The 20,284-nt window shown below is 42.4% G+C and overlaps 1 protein-coding gene across 21 annotated transcripts in view; it reads right to left on the bottom strand.

The window, feature by feature from the left end:
- Positions 1 to 373: 373 nt before the first annotated feature.
- NIM1K (NIM1 serine/threonine protein kinase) overlaps positions 374 to 20,284 on the bottom strand; it is a 29,078-nt gene continuing 9,167 nt past the window's right edge. For 2 of the 21 annotated variants that reach the window (XM_048048441.2, XM_066989126.1), the window contains exons 2-4: positions 9,287 to 10,472; positions 3,972 to 4,240; positions 374 to 1,234 (exon numbers count right to left, since the gene is read on the bottom strand). In XM_048048441.2, coding sequence (XP_047904398.1) covers positions 485 to 1,234; positions 3,972 to 4,240; positions 9,287 to 9,578 — 1,311 coding nt within the window. In that variant the 5' untranslated portion in view covers positions 9,579 to 10,472 and the 3' untranslated portion in view covers positions 374 to 484. Of the gene's footprint in view, positions 1,235 to 3,971; positions 4,241 to 5,057; positions 10,473 to 10,776; positions 19,800 to 20,284 lie in introns of those variants that run through there. The other 19 variants (XM_066989123.1, XM_066989124.1, XM_066989119.1 and 16 more) reach the window with 19 other exon arrangements.

Genomic DNA, 20,284 nt, shown 5'->3' with positions numbered 1-20,284 from the left:
TTTTTTAAAGCTCTAATTACTTTTTATGTTTAATTTGCTGAATAATTTTTAAGAAGATTTTTTTAAAGAATTCACAGTTGTTTCTGGATTGACTGTTCTCTGTGAAAACTGTTCTGGTCTGCAGTGGCAGAGTTTTGTCAAGCTAAGGTAACTTTCTGAGAAGTCAATTGTAACGTGTGTGCTTAGAGATCTCCCAGGCATGTTAAGGGCAGTATTATTTGATCTTTATTAAAAGATCACTTCCACTATTTATCTCATACCTGTTTTACCTGAGTTCTTGGCTAGACCATGTCTCTGGAGCAAAGGGAAAACCAAGCGCATTAGAGCTCCGCATTTGAGCACTTCAAGTTTGAACTGAGAAATACAAAGGAGATGAGGCGTATTTGGTTTATTTAAAAGTTACAAAAAATGTTAACACCAACGCTTGTGAAAAGTGAATAAAACCCTTTGCTAAGCGTGCCGAGTATAAAGCCTGCAGTGCAGTTTACAAAATAGAACACAGCTTCGATGTGTACTTTATCCCACTGTAAGAGTTGATTCCTTTCTTCAAGTCTTGTTCTTTGGGATCTGGACAGGACATTATAGGGACACACTCAAGCGCCCTTTTCTTCTGCACTTTGTGTAAAACAATTCTGTAGACACCTGTTATTGAGCTGCGTGCGTCTCTTCCTCGGTTATTTTGAATGTGTTCTTCTGTGATTCCCAGATCTTTCAGAGTGTTTTTCACTTCAATTTCTTCCTCTTTGAGCGTACTGATCTCAGACAAATACTTTGGATCCAGTTTAAATGGCTGTAAAGGCTTAGGGTATTGTATCCCCTGCATCCATTCACTGTTCATAATAAGTTTGACAGAGTATCGTTCTGTTGGTACTGGCTGAAGGACTCCTTTTATCAGTTTCTGGCAAGGCTCTGAGAGGGAGGCAGGCAAACTATATGTCCCTTCAAGAATGCACTTTTTCAGTTTGGCCACTGTATCTGCTCGAAATGGCATGATACCTGTCATCATGAAGTATAACAGGATTCCTAGCGCCCAGATGTCAACATAAATGCCGACATAGTTTTCATCTCGGAAGAGTTCAGGGGCAGCATAAGGAGGGGAACCACAGAAAGTATTTAAAGTTTCATCTCTCTTACTGATGGTGCTGAATCCAAAGTCTCCCACCTTAACACAGGTGTTACTGGTGTAGAAAACATTTTCTGCTTTCAAATCCCGGTGAATGATATTATTCTCATGCTATAGAACAAGAAGAAAATACGGTGTTAGCTTCTTCATAGAGAAGTTCCCAAGTGACTACCTCTTACCATTGATTAATTGCCACAATGGGGAGAGAATTGCCTCCCTCAGACAAAGTCAGAAGTAAGCATTACTAGGAAATTGAAAAGTTAAAGTATTTAAATAAGTCTAATGATTCTCTACTGCTAAGAAAACAGCACAGTACCTGGAGGAGATAGGAAGAAGGATGTCACTTTATTTTTAAGGATAGCAATCTCATGTTAACAAATTTACTATTTTCATTAAGTAGATTTGTGATGGCATCATGGCTATCCGTACATGTCTAGATACCTTCATGTGCAAAAATGTGTTTTATTTTTTCAGGGTTCAGAACACTTTTGAAATTACTACATTTCTGTAATGATGTAAGTAACAAAAATAATTTCTTTTTAAATGATGCCATTTTTGCATATGTTCTGAGCACTTGGACTTGTGAACAGAAAGCTTGTAGTTCATGAAGATCATAAAGGGAATGTGAACAGACAAAATAAGAAAGCTGCTATAATTCTGTTGTGTGATCTAATACCCTGTGAAGAACTGGCAATGGCAAGAGAAAAGGATCACAAACTTGTGCCTTGTAATATTTCACAATCTTACAGGACACCGAGTTCAGTGGTGTCTTCTAGTTTTAGAAATCTATAGTAAATAGGCTGCAACTTGTACCTTTTTTCCTCAGAAATTGAAATTTTGCAAATTGAATTTGCTCTGCTGAGTGGACATATACCTGTCTTGATTAGGTGAGGGTTTAACTTCATCTTTGAAGTAACTAGGAAGAATGGAAGTGTTTGAGCACTTTCTGCTCTTTGCCCTTAGAGGTAAGAAGGTGCATGTGTATCTGGAGGCAATAGGGAAATCCTTCTGTATTCCCTTCTGTGTCCCACACTTTTAAAACTGTCATCAGTAACAACCAGGGATCTTCAGTCCTCACCTATGAGGGATGAGATGGGATATGAGTATCCTGAATTTAATGGATTAGCAAAAGTAACATGTTTTTTGCAGAAGACTGTGTGCACGAGTGAAGAGGTTGGCCAAGTTGGTAGTCTGGGTTTAATGCTAAGAAATACATGCAGTCTTTAAAGTAAGATCCAATATCTTTGGAAAAGGTGTTGAAACTAATCCGTCATTTAAAGAACATCTCATCATTCTGTCAAAATACATTTAAAAAAAAGACATACTCCTTATATATTCTGTAAGCAGTTTGCAGCATGTTTCGAGATGCCTGACCTGGAAATAAATACCCTTGCCTGTGACCTCCTGGTTTTCTAAGCCCAAGCGAGTTATGTGGCAGGAGAGTGAGCCACCAGAGGGCACCCTGTGCCAACCTTAACAAGTCTTAGCTTTACTTCTCAAATACTGAAGTTTTCTAGTGTTTTTGTGCTGTAGTTACTAAGCAAGGTTCAGAGGAAGTTGTACAGGAAATAGTTAATTACCCTCTTCTGCCCTTGTAGGATGCTTTGTGTTCTACAAATTACTGCAACTGGATTTAGAATGATGCAATGAAGACTAAGCAAGAGGAAGTGACTGGCTAGGGGTTAAGATCACAGATTGCACCTAAGTGAGGACCAGGAATTAACTGTCTTAATTGCCAGTCTCCCACATTCATTAATAAGTAGCTGGGTGTTTGCAATACCTAGCACACTTTCTCTGGAACACTTTCTTCTAGCAAAAGAGTGATGCTAAGTTTTGAAATATCTGGAGGGAAGAAATTGAGCTTTGTTACATGGTACCTACAGCAACATAGAAGAATGCTGTTACTAAATGGATGGTTCTACCCACCAAATGCTCCTGTTTCAGTTTCCTCCCAAAAGCTGTCAATAGAGGGTCAATAACTTGGGGTGGATATGAAAGTTCTCTTAGATACCTTTCATAGAATCACAGAAGATCCTGTTTTGGAAGGGACCAAAAAGGATCATCAAGCCCCACTCCTGGCTCCACACAGGACTACCCAAAAATCAGATCCTGTGTCTGAGAGCGTTGTCCAAGCACTTCTTGGACTCCAGCAGCTTTGTGCTGTAACCACTGCCCTGGGCAGCCTGTCCCAGTGCCCGACCACCCTCTGGGTGCAGAACCTTTCCCTAACCCCCAGCCTGACCCTCCCCTGTCCCAGCCCCATGCCGTTCCCTCGGGTCCTGTCGCTGTCCCCAGAGAGCAGAGCTCAGCGCCTGCCCCTCCGCTCCCCTCGTGAGGGAGCTGCAGGCCGCCATGAGGCCTCCCCTCGGCCTGCTCTGCTCTGGGCTGAACAAACCAAGGGACCTCAGCCGCTCCTCATACATCTTGCCCTCTACACCCTTCACCTTCTCCATAACACTCCTTTGGACACTAATAGTTTTATGTCCTTATATTGTGGTGTCCCAAACCACACACAGTACTGGAGGTGAGGCCACACCAGCACAGAGCAGTGCAGGACAATCCCTTCCCTCAACCAGCTAGCAATGACATGCCTGATACACCCCAGGGTACTGCTGGCCCTCCTGGCTGCCAGGGCATACAGAACTTTAAGACAGCTCTTCTCTAGTTATTTTTGTTTGTTTGTTTGTTTGTGGTTTTTTTTTTTTTTTTTTTTTTTTTTTTTTTGCTTTTCAGAGCTACAGGCCAGAAGTCTTGATAACACTAAACCTACTGCTTGGAAAAACAAAAGGTACATCCACAAATTCTGCCAAGTAGTGAGGAGCAATATGCCTGTGGAAGAGCAACTTACCATGTGCTTCACAGCAGAGACAATCTGGGAGAAGATTATTTTACACTCTGTTTCTAATAGCTTCCCTTCTGTAGTGATTTTAGTGAAGAGCTCCCCACCTCCTGCATACTCCATCACCAGGTGCAGTTTTGAGAGCGTCTCTACCACTTCATACAGTCTGATGATGTTTGGGTGGTGCAGTTTTTCCATGTTGGATATCTCACGAGACAGCAAACGTTGAGTCTTCTGGTCTAGTTTTGTCTTGTCTAAAATCTTAATAGCTACTTTCTCTGAAAAGAAAAATGCTTCTCCATGTTAACTCAACAGGTACAAACGGTAACACTCTTTGCGTACAATAATGCTTGGTTATGTAACTGCAGTGAAATTTCACCTATGATGAATACCAGATAAGCTACAGCGGCCTCCTAAGCCCTGTCATCTTTCACACACACCCATCTTCCTTTCTGATCTCCAGCATCCTACTCACAGCTGGTATAGCTAGAGGGTGGTAGAGTACTGCAAGTGCTAATCAAATCATCTGTTGTGTTCCACGGCTATCAAGCTAATACATGTCTGATGACCACAATTACATCATCTGTTAGGTGAATAACCTAGGCATTGTAGCTTTCAAAAGAGAAGTCTGGCCCCAAGTCAGAGAGATGGGAAGCTGGTATTGCTGCTCTCTGTTTTCTAGAAAGAAGTGGACAGCTGAGAGTCTCATCTTGGTGTTATAATAACCAGCAGATATGCTGCATTCCTAGAACACAGACTGATTCTGCAAAGCCCCTAAGACTGGGCTGCAAATGTGTCCCCCTCCTCAACTTGCTACTCACTAAAATGTTGAAGTCTGTGCTCTCGCTTTTTGATATTAGCTCAGTGCTGTTCAGATAAGTTAGGCGTGTTACGCACAAGAGCCTGATTCTTCCAGACTAATGGAGGTGCTGAATTTAGGTGGTTTGTTTCAGAGCCGACAGAATACTCGGAGGTCATTTAGAGACTTTGAATATAACCCTGCAAGCTCATAACAGAAAGATGTGTTTAAGTTGGTGTGACTTACAGAACGGTTGCCTAACGTCTTATCCCATATCCCCACAAATTCTCAGTTACCAAAATCAGTGTTGCAGAGGTTTGTCTTTCTCAGGATAGCTGAGCCAGTTTTTCCAACGTGTTCATGCATGAGTAGTTCTTGGTACTGCACAGAATACAGGAAAAGTACAATTTTATGTCTGTATACCACAGTGGGCTATGAATTCACACCACAGATAGACTTTATACTAAGGAAGGAAATAAAACAGTGAAGTAGAATAAGTTGCAGGAATCCTGTAAGACAGCAAAGCTGTCTTGTGCTGTCCTGGTAATGCAAAGCCGTGGTTAAGTTCTGTGTTTCTGTAGCTTATCTACAGTGAAGCCAGGGGTCACAAAACGCTTATATACATACGCAGCTGCACTGTATCAACAGGGAAGCTCCAACAGATCAATCAGAATTGCCCTTATGTTTCTGTCTTAAACTGGTGGGCCATGCCTCTTGTCTTGAATACAGCTGGTACCTGAAGGATTGGCCTGGTAAGGATAGGTTTACAGTGCCTTTGTGTAACTTATCAAGACAGCAAAATTAAACTGGACCATGGCAGGGAAAACAACTGTTTGTTCTTGGAAAGAAGCACATTTAGACGACCATTTCCAGATTTAGATTAATCATTTTTTATCAAATCTTATAGAAAAAAACGTCACCTTGCTTTCTAGCACACAGGGGCAAATTAAAAAAAAAATATCCGTATTGCTTACTTGTTGCTTTAGGAGAAGAGTGACAAGACCATAACATGTTTACATTGGGTATAAAGATATTCAAGATGTTTTTACTTAATATTATAAAGCTATTTAACTCAAATTTAGTGTTTCAACATACTAGAAGTGTTACTGATACATATGCATTTATCTCTGTACAGGTTAAAAAAACTCCACATTTGGTGTATTTACATTTCTTAGTAACATAAATGCATAAATTGATCCCCCTACTAAAGCATGCAGATATTGTAACAAACGAGGTTCTTCTGAAAGGTGCTGAATCGTCTCTCGATGCGCCTGTTTTCAGAAGGACTCTGGACTGAACACGGGGCAGGCTTCTCCGCCTTGCTCCTCTAACCTGTTTCACGCTGCCTAGCGAGCCAGTTTGGAAAGACTGCACCATGCTCCCGCGTGGTGCTGGTGGCGAGGCGCATCGGAAGGGAATGCAGCTGCTGAAAGGGAACAGCACCCGGCACTGATCCTGGCAGAGCTCTGGCTGCTGGAACCTAGGGGTGAAAGACTGTAAAACCCTCATCACGTTGGTAGCTTGCTGACCACCAGCTAGACCGAGAGGAAAGAGCATCAGCTCACAGTAGGTAACATTTGCACAACTACATGTGTAGGGATAACAGTTCTCAGAATCTTACCTAAATAACTGCATCGTTACATCTTGATTCATAAAGTTTGGGTGCATTTGGGCTTTAAACAAGCAAACAACAAACTTCTAGGAGAAATTCCTTCCATTTTCTTTTTTTGCTGTAATTTACTATTCCTCCTAGTCTGTTTTCCTGCAAAGTGTTTATAAGGAAGGAAAACAAAAAAAGTTTTAGAATCAAAGGGCCAGATCCTGTTCTCACACCACCACGTATCAGGACCAAGCTCATTTAAATCTACATCATTGTGTTTGTGTCTGTGTGATGTTTACAAAAACCAGATGGCCTGAATTGTTAAAAAAAAAAAAGCTCCTTATTTTCCTTCTTAAACTGCCTCAAAAACAAACAAGCAAACAAACAAACAAGAAAAACAAAACAGAACAAAAAACCAAACTTGGTTTATAAATCCTCTATTACCCTTGCGTGGTAGCAGTTCAAACAGAAGGGCATTTTCAGTAGGTAATTTATTTACCAAAATACTGAAATTAATTAGCAAAAGATTTTGATTGATCATATGCAGGGTTTGTTCAGGTTTTGAAAAGACCTATCTGAAATCTCAGTCAGTAAGAGAGATTAAAAGAAGGTTGAGAAATTATTTCAGGAAGAAGTGGTGTATGCTATGCTGGCAAAAGGAAACAAAAACAGAACTGACCTGAAATAGCTTAAAAACAAAGTAGGTGACTGGTCAGTCCTGCCCTTGCAATTGCTGCTTCACAGCAGATGACCTTTTAACAGCTGTAAGTTTGGGCTGTTCTTAATTGTATACATTCAGCTGTGCTCTCAGACATGTGGAATAAAGGTCACAGAGTGGTTAGGAACCTAACTGCCCTAAGCAAGCAACTCAACAGGCATCTGGAGAAAATCCCTGCCAAAATTCACGTTAATAACATGGACAGCACTCCCGAAAAACCCCATGAACAACACAGCACCAAAGATTTTCCTGTATCTGGTAAGCAATCAAGGCAACCCTTGTGAGAGAAACAAGGATCTTCGTCAAGTGCAGTCCTGCAGTTTTTTCCCCCTTGGAAACTTTTCCAGGTTTCCTCCTGGAACAGAACTCACGGAGTACAGAACAGCACACATGTAATTACTTGTTACAAAAGCTGATCTTGGTAAAGAACAAAACTTTCTCAATACAGGGTGAAATGTCAGGAGGAGGAAGATGCTTCGAACATACCAGTATGACAATTTCTGAACACCTGAACGTCCCCCCTCAAAATACAAGAAGCCTTTCCCTACCCCAGGAACCCAAACAGCAGTCTTAATAATGAAGCCTGTTTAATTTACATCTCAGCCAAGAAAAAGACTTGTACTCATTAGCGCTGTGCAGACACATCAGCTCATTAACAACACAACAGTGTACATCTGTTGGAAAAAAATAACTCCTCTTCCAAAGGACGTGCATGTGTGCACGCCTGTGCACGGGTGTGTGCATGCACACATGTTCCTGGTCTCCCATCCGCACAGTGCATCCTGTGAGGACGGATGAGCTCGCAGGCAGAGACAACCAAGGATATTTTCCTCTCATCCCTCCTTCTTCAAGAGCGTTGCAAACTTAGTATCAAAAAATTAAATCCTTGCCTAGTGAACATTATAACCCAAAAAGCTACTAATAAACAAAAGAAAATCAGCCCTATACACGTTCTAAAGCAACCTAAGTTCAACAGGTAAAAGGTTTATCCAGCTCCAATTTATCCTTCCATTAGTGTTCCTCTTGTGCGTGGTGCAGGAGCAACGTTTCCGTCAGCAGCAAGCACAAGACAGTTTTCTTTGGAAGGAAAAAAAATCACTGAGCGTAAACAAAACAGCTTGCTATGGGCCAAGTACAACAGTGATGCCTCCCTGAAACAAGCAAGCAAAAAAAACCACACCCAGATAAACCAACCCCTAGCCTTAGGCAGGCTTGAATTTTGGGGAAAAAATACCACCAATTGTCCACTTTGCTCCCGGTGCAGCAACAGCATCATAACTGGGCTAAACATGAGCTTCCAGACCTCTGCATCTGGGCTGAAGGAGGTGGTCAGCAAAAATAACAACTGGTAACAAGGAATGAGGGCTTTGGGGAATATTTAGTTCTCTCATCCTTAAAGTGATGCAGGGAAGGAGAAACAATTGAATTGGAAAGACAGAACAGAAGATATTAATGTACATGGGGAAAACTAAGGGAAAACAAGAACAATTTCTAATATTGTCACAGACAGCAGAATAAACAGGGTAGGTGAAGACAAGTTCCAAGTTATACCTGTAACTGAAATGTTTGCTGCAGCTACCTAGCTTTTCTAGCTCCCCCTAGAAGCAGCTTATGCAGTGTATTTCTGTACTTATAAAAAGAAAAATAATTGGCAGTTCTACACAGCCTTCTACCCAGGTTTGGCTGTAGCGAAGCTTGTCCTCCTGCATCTGCTCAGCCCGCACCTATATGCCTTGTCCCAGCTTCCTATACGAACGCGCTACCTGCACGAGTCAGCAAAAACAGCATAACGCTTCTCACCAAAACTACTGTTATCGAGTAAAAGCCTCAGCCATGCCAGTAAATTTGCTGTGAAACAAAGGAAGCCTTGCTAAGTGGGGCTGTGGGCAGCCCCTGAGCTGGGCAGAGCTGACAGCAGGCGGAGTGTTTGCAGGACGGAGGCACAGCACCGTGGGGTTAACTCCCCCAAGTGCACAGACAAACTTTGCCACTCTAATAAAATGTTTCTGGCTGCTAGTCACGGGTAAAGGCTTCTCCAAGCTAAGCGTTTACCTGTGTGCCTGCTTACAGAGTCACGCAACAAAAAAGGCACATACGACCTGTATGTGTATTTAAGGCTCAGACAGCACCTGTTCCCCAAAAAGGCCCATCTGTGTACACACAGAACTAGGGCGCACAGAAACCACGACCCACACAGCAGTGCCTACCTTTGGTCAGGGAATGAATTCCAAGTTTCACCTGTGAGAAATTCCCACTTCCTATTTCTCCTCTGACTCGATAGAAGCCAATTCTCTTTCCCAAGGTTAATTCTTTCACCACTTTTTCATTCTGGGACATATCCTGCATTAATTTCTCAAATGGGGTCAGCCTCTGCTGCCTGCCCTCTTCGTCTCCTCCACAGCACTCCTCACGCCCGTAGTCCTCTCCGCTGTCCTCACGATTCCACCTGGCATAGCGGTGTTTTCCAAGACCTCCTCCATTCACATATCCTGTTGTCATAGTCTGTATGATGATCACTTCCCCATTTAACAAAATGCCTCAATAAGCAGTTTAATGAAGTGAAATAATTCTCATGAATATACAATCCCACATGTAATGGATATGGTGACAAACAGAAGAAAAAAAAAAAAGGCTGCTTATCAAAAGTCCAAAGACTAGTCTGGAAATTACCTTAAAAACAAATCTTCTGTATTTACATGTTGCAATTTTGTCCAAAACTGGGGACAAAACTTAAAGCTATTTATGTCCATCTCCCACTAACAGCTTTACCGTGTCAGGATCTTCATCTACAAGGTAAAAGAGGCTTTGCAATTGAAACACTAAGCTTTATGCACAAGAGTGGCGAGTTGCTCACATTCTATATAGTACCTTTGACACAAATGCAAAATATTTGACACAAATTTTCAGGCTTTAGCTTGCTGCTTTGAAAACTAACTTGATAGAAAAAGGTCAAACAAATAGCTGATTAACTGCCCTGAATAAACCCAGATGCTTCCAGTTCATTTTGAATAGCTGACCTTAAGAGCGTAGCTCTTGACTCTGGTACCAGTCCAAAAGCTGAATGCAGGGTTTTATTTTGATTCATTCTTCAGCCTGTGAGCTTGTCACTGTGCCTTGGAAATGACTGCCTCGAAGCCTTGCTGTAAATAGTCTGTTGCTCCTCTGTTTCCTTCCCATCGCTAGTTTAACAAAGCAACTGATCTTGGAAGATGACAGGAAAAGCATAATCTGTGCACCAGGCAAAAGAAACGCTGCGCCTCAGTATCACCGGAGTCACATGGCAGGACAATACAGGATTAGGTAACTGCAATGTCACTTTAACCCGCCTTTATTTAGATGAGCTTTCTTTAACGCCTTGAGCCTTCTCAAATTTTTGCCAGACGCATGGTGTTCCTAAGCAGACAGATGAAGAAAGTCATTAAAACCTTTACATAACAGCCATGCACTTCACTGAGCGACAGCACACCGTGCATCATTTTACCAGTTTAACTCAATTTGTTTGGCAGCACACAAAAACATGTCCTTACCCTGAATGCACAAGCCACCACTTATCTTTAAAACAGTACAGCATTTTTTTCTCCTTTACCCTTGAAAAATAAGAGTTGATCAGCAAGTGCTAATCATGCAAACACGTCCTTTTGGAGTGGGGAGCTGGGCCTGACGGCTCTGCAGTACTGCCAGCGGTGGTAAAGCTCACCTCTCTGCTCCCAGCCTGCAGCACAACATGACCGATGGGCACAGGGGACACTCCACTGCTGTCATACAAGGATTCCTGGGACTCAGACGGAGCGTTGCACCAGTAATTCCACGCGTGGAGGATTGGGAAGGCAGACAGTCACCTACGGCACTACAATGAAAGAGGATCTGTGACAACGCCAGGTGGAGCTGGTCTCCAAACCCTGACAGGAGGAGGAGAGGCTAAAGGCACCACAGAAGGGTGAAGAAAAAGGAAGCTGACAACATCTGTCATAAAATGGGAACCAGAGTGGCACGAAAGCATTCACCTGCACTTGTTAAGCAGCGCTCTGCAGTGAAGACTGGAAAGAGTGGCTCTGCTTCTAGCTGTCCGCCCTGAAACGCACGCACTGTGGCTGTGGCGTGTCCCCTCACCTTCCCGTGCTCCGGCTGCACGGACAAAGAGCCTCCACGCTGCTCCTCGCCTTCACAGCTCGGGAGGGCTCCGCATCCCTGCCCCTCTCCTCCCTGAGGCGCAGGCTGCTGCTTGCCGCCTGCCTGGCCCCGCAACGCGCTTACCCCTGGCGGAGCTCGCAACTGCAGCGGAGCAAGAAGTTCGTGTTTTGTGATGTGCCTTTGGGCTCTTCTTAGTCTTTTTCAAAGATCTGAGTCCTGTTTGAAGGTTACATATCAGGCAGCTGCAAGGGAGAAGGCTGTTTTCATGGCTGACAATAAACGTGTAAAATAGTAATATATAATCAATTAGATCTGGTGCCATGGGAAGCTGTCAGATCACCAGAAACATGGAGTGCAGAGAAAAAGGCTGGGAAGCAAACAGCCTGTAAACACTGCTCAAACTTCAAGGCAGAGCATTCCAATATATTGATATTGAATTCTCTAGATCTAAGTAGAGTCTAAATCCTGACAAATGCTGTATGTATGCCATCACTATGTGCCAAAGCCTGAAAATGTCAGTAAAGCAGAGACAGAGGAAACTGAATGAAGCCGTCGGGGTTCTCTCATCTGCCCAGCCTCCGGTAGCACCACAGCTGGCCTCTGACTTTCTTATTTGGCACCAGAGAAGAAACACCTGTGTGGAGGACTCCCTAGCAAAAATAAAAAAGAAACAAACACCGAAACCCAAACCTCACAGTACATATTTGTTCTCCTTTTCCATTTGGGGAAAGGTCAACTTCTTGTAGGATCACCTGAATTCTGGCCTATAGCTGTTTTCTGTTTTAACCTGTTCCATTTCACAATTTTAAGCATATTTTAGGTAACAAAAAGCTTGTTTGATGAACCTCAACCACATTTCACAGCTGTAATTGTGGACAGTACTCTGTCAGAGCAAAGCTTTTGGAAACAACTACTTAACCACAGTGACTGAAATTTTAGAAAGTCTGAAAAAGGACACTGGATAGCTGAGTCTCATGAATACCAGCCTATTCAGCATTAGAAGTCACACCACTAAAGACCACGTTCTGCAAAAATCATCAGGGCCTTTGCAGTTAACTGGCTGTATGGAAAGGGCTGAGTGCTCAAGAAGGATTTCCTTCAAACAGACCCATACGATCCCTCCTGAATACATTTAGCAAGGGCAAAGAGAAGGCAGCCAGCATGGGCTACACAAAAGTTCAGTACCAGAGTGGCAGAAACACTGCCAGGGAACGCCAGGACCTTGTGAGATGGGGTGTTAAGAGAAGGGCAAAACTGCATTAAGGCATTAGAACAGGGCGCTTTCAGAACTTGCCCCTGCCAAATTCTTACCGGGGCCCAACGTGCTCCTTTTTAGAGCACTGCCTACCACCGATCTCCCCCCTTCCAGGCGTCCCACTGTCAGCCTGGCAATCTCCTGGCACGTAGCCAACTGGCTAGGCTTCCCCTGTCTTTTAAGATGAGCTATTTCAGTATTCCTGGAGTTGGCAGAATATACACCATCTATTTCTGGCCTAGGTTCCTTACTGTAATCTAAACCAGTAAAATCCACCCTGACACGATAGAAAAGGGCACTGTCTGTAAAAGAAAACAGTAATTCCAGGAGAGGAGAAATAAAGTAGGAAATCAGAAGTCATTCAAATACAATTAAGGACAATAATTTAACTTTTTTGTCTTCAGTATGGCTGTAAAACCTCATTATATATCTGCCCAAATTATTCATTACTTTAAAAAACAAATTGAACAAGCAAAAAGAAAATAAACTAACTGAACAACACACTACGAAAAGCAACACAAACTGTAGTGAATAAGACTTATCAAGCCTTTAAGACATGTCCCAACTCTGCTTGTTTGACCTTGTTGTTCAAATAATTTCCAGGTACTGATGTTCTGGTCCTGTTCTGAGAAGTGCTAAATGCCCTCAGACTTCAGCTGAAGGCTCTCTTTAAATCCTGCATCACAGACCTGAGGAAATTTAGAATGAAATGGAAAAGGATAAAACAAAAAAGAGATCAGTGGAGATACACACTTTGGAACCTGACGTCCTACCTTGGCAGGCAAATAAAAGTGACCTGTTTTTAAGGAGCTTTGAATAGAACACGTGGAAGAGTACCAGCAGCTAGAACAGAGCTACCGGCACCATGCTTTGCAACTTGCTCTGTTTTATTATGCCTGTCTTTTGGAAAAGCAATAAAAAATCAGATTTGTATACTTAAACAGCTGCAGCTCCTATTTCAATGAATGTGAAAGAAGTCACATAGGATGGTCTCCTACTGCTTGAGTCTTGAGAGTAACAGTTTGATTTTTATAAGAGGATGCCACTAAAGATTGTAATAAATTCACTAGAGTTCCCTTTTCAGCCCCTCTGCTTACTGCTCTGAAGAGAATGAGATTTTGGAGGTATTTCCTTAGGGCAGGGGATTAGCTCTATTTGTTTGACTTCTCCTGAAGAACAGCTCGTCTCCTTAGTACATTCTATATACTGCAAGCCACCTCTGGAACTGAACTGAATTTAAAGGGCTTTTTAAAGTCATTGGTAAGAAAATACCGATCTTTCTCTTTTACTATAGCTTTGAAAGTTCATTTTGTGCAAGAAAATACCAGCAATCTAATACACTCATATGTTCAGAAGACCTACCTTTCACGAAAGATGAGAGAGCCCCGCAGGACGGTTGACAAGACCTGTATCACAGACCAAACACAACACAAAAGCCCTCCTGTGCAGCCACACAGCGTGTTCATTTACACAGGGAAAGCCGTAGCTCCACTTCTGTACTTTTGCTCCAGTAATATTGGTTCAGCGCAGGGCTGCTGTGGCCAGAGGAAATCAGTGTTTGTTCAAGGTTTGTCCTAAGCACATTTTTTGGGGGATTTGAATAAGCAGCACCCTCGGTGTTATTTCTGTGAACACCAGCAAGCAGAGTGACTATATAAAATACACACGTCAGAGCTGCATATGGGTAGCAAAACATATTCAGAACACACAACAGAGCACAGCTACAGACTAAACTCAGATTTGTACAGTCCCAGCTGAGGTAGGAAGAAAAGCTAATAGCGCTCAACATTGACTGTGGAGAGCCTCCAGAAACAGCTCTCTTCCTGTCCAGGTCCGCATGCCACTAATTTCAGTGCATACTAGAATTACTACTGTTTTTTGGCAAGGCATTCAGTTTGCCAATTATTGTTCCATGAAAAATAGACATGAACAACAACATATCCTTTAACCTTAGAAATACTCTTACCTTAAGCACGACGTTGTTCTTCCACTCATGGAAGATTACCACACACAGCAGCCAATAGGCAGGCAATATAAAACATAAAAATTTACAGCAGAACATGCATAAGCTTTATTTACTTTTTCACTTAATTGAAACCCTATTTCTCTAATGCGAGATAAACGCCGCAGCATTTTAAGACAATGACCGTAGCATGCATTGTAGTGAGGCACAGCACTCCATTACCTCTTTTAGTGTGGTTTAGGTTTTGACAAAGCACGGAGGTACCACAACACGAATGTATGAGTGACTACTTTTAAGCAGATCCTCCAGTGGTCTGAAGCAGCACATAGCAAGCAGGCACCTCCAGCTCCTCCAGCCCAGCAGCGCTCACACAACCTGCAGACTCAGGGCAACTCCCAGCCGCCCTGGGAGGCTGCACCAGCGCCAAGGCAAAGCAATCTGCATGTCTTATCTCTGCATGTCTTAGGGGCACCAGGCACAAACATGCCTTCAAGATGGCAAAGTGAAAGGGAAGGCTAACAACAAAACTGAAGAACAAGGACTATTATTTTTCCTACTTCGGATTAATTGATGAAACAGAACACAAGCATCTTCAATGCTTTCCATATAAAACCCAGCTTGATGGCTGCAGCACTGACAGAGGAAGCAGAAGAGATGATAAATGCTTGTCCTGCAACTGACTTCTTCACCTCAACAAAGCGCCTGTCTGTTCCATGTGTTGATGCTAAGCCAAGCAAATCAGAAATCCTGCTGTAAAAAGAATAAAATAAAATAAAACAAAACAAAAACACCTAGGAACACAGTGATTCGATCCACATCTTCCCCTATAATTGTGGCAAAGAGGAGAAGACAATGCACTTTGCAACCTGTATATAAGTTTAACTAGCCTGAGCCCAGTGTGCCCAAAGCAGGGTATGAAGGGCTAGAGGGATGAAGAGCCACCAGCTCCCTGTGCTACAGATGTAGGTGCAAGGGCATTACTTGATGTTCCTGCCAAAAAGCCAGAGTGGTGAAATCTAGTTCAGTTGACCTTGCTGTGCTCTGATCTGGCATCACTGTAGCAGGTACAGACACATTGAAACACCTTTATCTAAAGCGAAAAAAAACCAAGGTAGGGACAGAAACAGTATAACAAAGCGATGATCCCTCAGACACAGCAGCTCACTGCCAGAACAAGTTGGAAGAGATTTTGCAATTTTATTTACTTCAGTTACCACTACCAAAACCAGATCTCAGACTAACACTGCCCCTACAGCCAGAGCAAGGGTGCCCACACGTGGTACTGAGTCCCCCAGCCCGGCCAGAAAGATCCAGACCACCCAGTGAGAGACATCGAGTGCCTAAGCAGCAAATCCAGCCTCCCTGGCCCTTGTCACAAACGAGCAGAAATGAGCTGTGAAAAGACCACAGCGGGCAAAGCCTCCCTGAGGGGTTCACAGCCCTGAGAAGGGGGGCTAACGCGCCACCTGGGGGAAGGTGTCTATCAGAGGATAGTCAGCATTTCAGTAAAAGAGCAGCCGAAGACAGGATCCTAGTTTTATTTCCCACTGGGATAAAGGAAAAGCTGTGGTGATGAAAATGGAAAAGAATAATCTTCTCTTCTTGGTTCACGCGAGGATTCATTTTATGAAATAAGCCAGTTTAAGGACAACATAAGCATTTGTTACACAATTGCTTTATAACCCATCTGTTTCCACAGATATACCCAATCCTGCAGGCAGAGATATGTCTGCAGGCCCCTGCAACCTCTGCTGCCAGCCTCTCTCCACCAGAGGAACCTCCTCCCCTGCTCTCCCCATTCCCCCCCCACGTTCTAGGCACCTTCTGCTTGACTGAGTGCCCCCCATGCTCCTCAGAAAGGCTGAAAACTTCATCTTTGGGTTGACGCCACGCTGCCTATGGGACAGACCCTTAAAGAAAAGCACAGATGCTGAGTCTCATTAAGGGGAGCAGCAGACGGACCCCACACCCCGTAACATCCACATGGGCAGCTGAGGGACGTCTGCCGGCCGCATCGTGGGTATTGCCAACTCACCTGTCTGCTTCCCCGAGCAGGGCAGCAAGCAATATTTGGGGCATGGAGCCCCCAGGCTGGGAGGCAGACCTCTGTGGAGCTGGTGCTTGGCTGCTACCGAAATGAGAATAAATGCACCATGGTCAGCGCAACAAGAACCGTACTAAGTGAATACATAAAGGCCTGTGAAGTAGAAGCTAGAACATGGGGAAAAAATCCCTTTTATCTTTCTGCTGCATTGCATGATAAACAGCTAGAGACAGAATTAATTAATCTTTGAGTTGCAAATAAACTTGCATTAAAAACAAAGACAAAAAAGGAATTTATTAATAGAACCCACTGATTTCCCAGGCCTTTGAAATACATGGGAGGAATTAATTTGAAGTCTGACTGTATTTTGAAATAAAATTTAACCTGGCCGGTCTCCTTCTGTTCCTTCCCTGAAGTACAATGTAAATTGGTCATGGAAATGTTCTTCCAAGATAAAAACAGCTTCCAACGTGTTCTCTGAGGCAATAAATGCAACAAAAGTCTTTATCGGCCTCTTAAACAGCAGGACAAGATTTAAACCTATTTCAATTACATCACTAAAAATTAATTTGACTCGTATACTTGCAGTGAAGAAAATGAATTCTCTGGAAAAAGAAAGCTATGGCAAACAGAAGTAAGAAGCAGACAATTCTCTGTGTGCCGTTGAAATCACAAAAGAAATCAGTCTTACTGCAAGAAAATGGTGGTATATTTATGCAGATATACACTGCTAAGCAGATGGCCTGCAATAAAGTGGTACTGCAGCTACTTGCAGGAAAGAGAAACACGGAATGCATTTCCATATGTACGAAAATAGAGAATGCTCTATTTTATATTGTCTGTCACAGTTTTCTTTCACTATTCACCATGTACACATTAGATGGGCCCCAACAACTACAGATAACTCATTACCTCTTTTAAAATCATCAAGTTTAGTTGCATCTATATATATGCACTCCCCAAAAGTACTTATTAGTAAAAGATTAAGTATGCAGAAAGTAAATTTTAAATGAATCTGGGCAGAAGGTAAGCAGTGGCTCTTATTTTCCAAGGAGCTATGCGGAAAGACAAATTCTGTACTGACATTTCCAGTTTTTCAGAGTAAAGTCTGAGACACTGAGGGGATGTGTCCTGAATCAGCATTAACAAGCCATTGCGTTGCAGTAATTATATCACTGAACTTGACTAAAGGAAGGTGTAGATGTACACACGCAGTACTCATGTAGCAGTGGCAGATGTCAAGGAGAAACGGGTCACTGCCATGAAGATTGTCTGCTCAGTTTTATCTGTGCTGAAGAAGGTCCCCTGAAAGCATCTTTGCAACTGCTCTGTCCTTGCCAGTTTCAAAGGTCTCCAAGTGACAGCAGTACTGAGAACTTTCAGAACAGACAGCAAGAAAAAAAAAAATCTACATAGAGACATATTTGTACTTTTTATCTAATTTTTATCTAATCTATGGCCTTCTGTATGTCCTTCCTGCACCCTGAAGGAACACAGCCATGAGGGGGCACAGCCACAGGCTCACTAGACTCTACCATGCCGAAGCTGCAGCTAACTTCTGGAAACTGCTTAGTGCTTGGTAAGCATTCACGACCCAGCAAGAAGCTTAGCAGGAACTGATTTGATCTTACCTGACACCTTAAGGTGCTAGCCTCTCAATATCAAAGAAGTGTTGCCCGCTAGTGAATGCCCTGCACTGAAGTGAAATTAGAAGTGAAATCAGCATCGGCATTTTTGAAACTGGGATCTTCAGAAAACAGCCTTGTTACAGTCAGCAGCATCCTAAGAACATCCTACTGCCAAGAGAACTGTTCTTTCTGCTGTGACGCACATTAAGGATCCTAAGCAAGGGACATTAATCCAAACAAGATGGAGCACGGCTCTACATTTTATTCTTTTGCAACCTTGTTGTTGCAGTGTTGCAACTAAATGCTTAGACATGCATCCCCGAAACCTGCTAAAATAAGCTTTAGTTTAGTTTCGGTTTTGCTTTTAAGTTTGCCTGGTTTTGGAGCCCTGAGAAGTTTATAACATGTCTCTCAAAGCAGCGTTTCCAAATGCAGCAGTGTGAGCAGAGGAGCCTGTACCCAACACCTTGAGGCAGCTGCCCTGTCCTGCCGCCAGGACAGCAGAGGTCTACGGGTAGGCACAGACCAAAACCCCTCTGACTGGGAAGGTGCAGAAGGGGAACACCTCAGATGCCCAAGCAATTCACAGCTCGCTGTTGATCCACGGTCAGAGACATGCAAAAAAGTTGCTACATCCCAAATCCCTAACACTGTCCTGCCTTTCATAATACATTTCAACAGCAAAAGCTTTCCTGACTTGAATGAGACAACATTAACATTATACATTTTGCTATATTTAATTTAATTAGCTAACCTTATTGAGATTTGCAGCATATCTGTGTTGGAACACAGATTATTACTATATTTGTCAAACCGAAGACTCGTGTAAACTTGGTCCCATAAGAAAGAGTAGCACAAATCTGAGTAGTCAGCAGCATTAGGAAGACAGTTCTTTCCAATTTCCATTTTTTTCCAATTAATTTTTTTTTTCTTTTTTTTTTTTACTTCTCCAGCTAGGAAACCATTTTTTTCTAATTAAATGCGCTGGCAAAAAAACTGTTGTTCCAAAATTTCTGGAACTGCTGAATATATATCATGTGGCATTTGAACTACCATACAAAGGATCATAAAATTTACCACACAGAGGACTATAAAAGATCTCCAAGAGTTACAAGAGATGATATTCATTAACTTTAAAAATAAACAAACAACAACAACAAAAACATATTCTACATTCAGATTTGGGGACAAGATTTTGACAAGCTTGCAAAAATACAAATTAGGAATAATTCCAACTCTGTGGTATTACACAGATATAAATTATGCTCCATGGTTTCAGGAAGCAGAGGGTCATTGATAAATAAACAAACAAACAAAAGCCAAGATATGCAAAAGTAGAACATAACTAATTTTAGAACAGCTCTAAACCATATTCTTCCCTGCAAACACCCATTCCCCCAGTACATACTCTTACCTGACATTTACAAATTCAAAACCGCCGTTCACAATGCATGATTCAAAATACCAGATTTAGGAAAAAGTCTATAGGTAGGACACTCCAATTCCTTACCTTACTTCAATTTCCTCCCTGCAGAAATTGGCAGGAAAATTGCAGATAAGAATCCAGAAATGAATCTGACAGTAGAGGCACAATCATATATATGCCAAAGAATTTATAAACTATTCCTATTTTACTGAAATTCTGAGAGAGCAAACTGTTTTTACATAGACGATAATATAACGCCTCTAGCATTTCATTCACTGCCACTGTCCTGGATTTGCTTAATGCTCTGTCCCTTTAGAGCAACCTTCTATCAACACAGAAAAAAGTCAGCTGCTTGAGAGTAGCACAACTCAATGAAAGTGGAAAAAAACTCTAGTTTCATTTTACACTGTAAGGTGGGGGGGGAAACAACAACAGAAAAACTAGTGGAACTAACTGCTAATAACTGCTTTTAAAAAAAGGAAAAGAAAATGTACAAAATCAGAATATTATGAGTCTACTACTTTAATAGAGATAATTGCTTCAGCTATTTATCATAATTAAACTAGGAAGTAATTAAATCTAGGGGATGGGATTTTTGTCAAGGCACTTAGGAATGAAGCTGCCGTTTAAATGAAATGTGCATGGAATTACATGCTCACAGGAAAGCATACCGAGGAAAAAAAATTACATTAAATTTATAATGACACTTTTCCCTAATGCTAAAGGCAGCACTCAGGGCGTTGCCTGCAGTTTGAAGG

This window comes from Anser cygnoides, chromosome Z (assembly GCF_040182565.1).
Source record: "Anser cygnoides isolate HZ-2024a breed goose chromosome Z, Taihu_goose_T2T_genome, whole genome shotgun sequence".
In the NCBI taxonomy this organism is placed as follows: Eukaryota; Metazoa; Chordata; class Aves; order Anseriformes; family Anatidae; genus Anser; species Anser cygnoides.
This window is presented reverse-complemented; position numbering and strand designations above follow the sequence as displayed.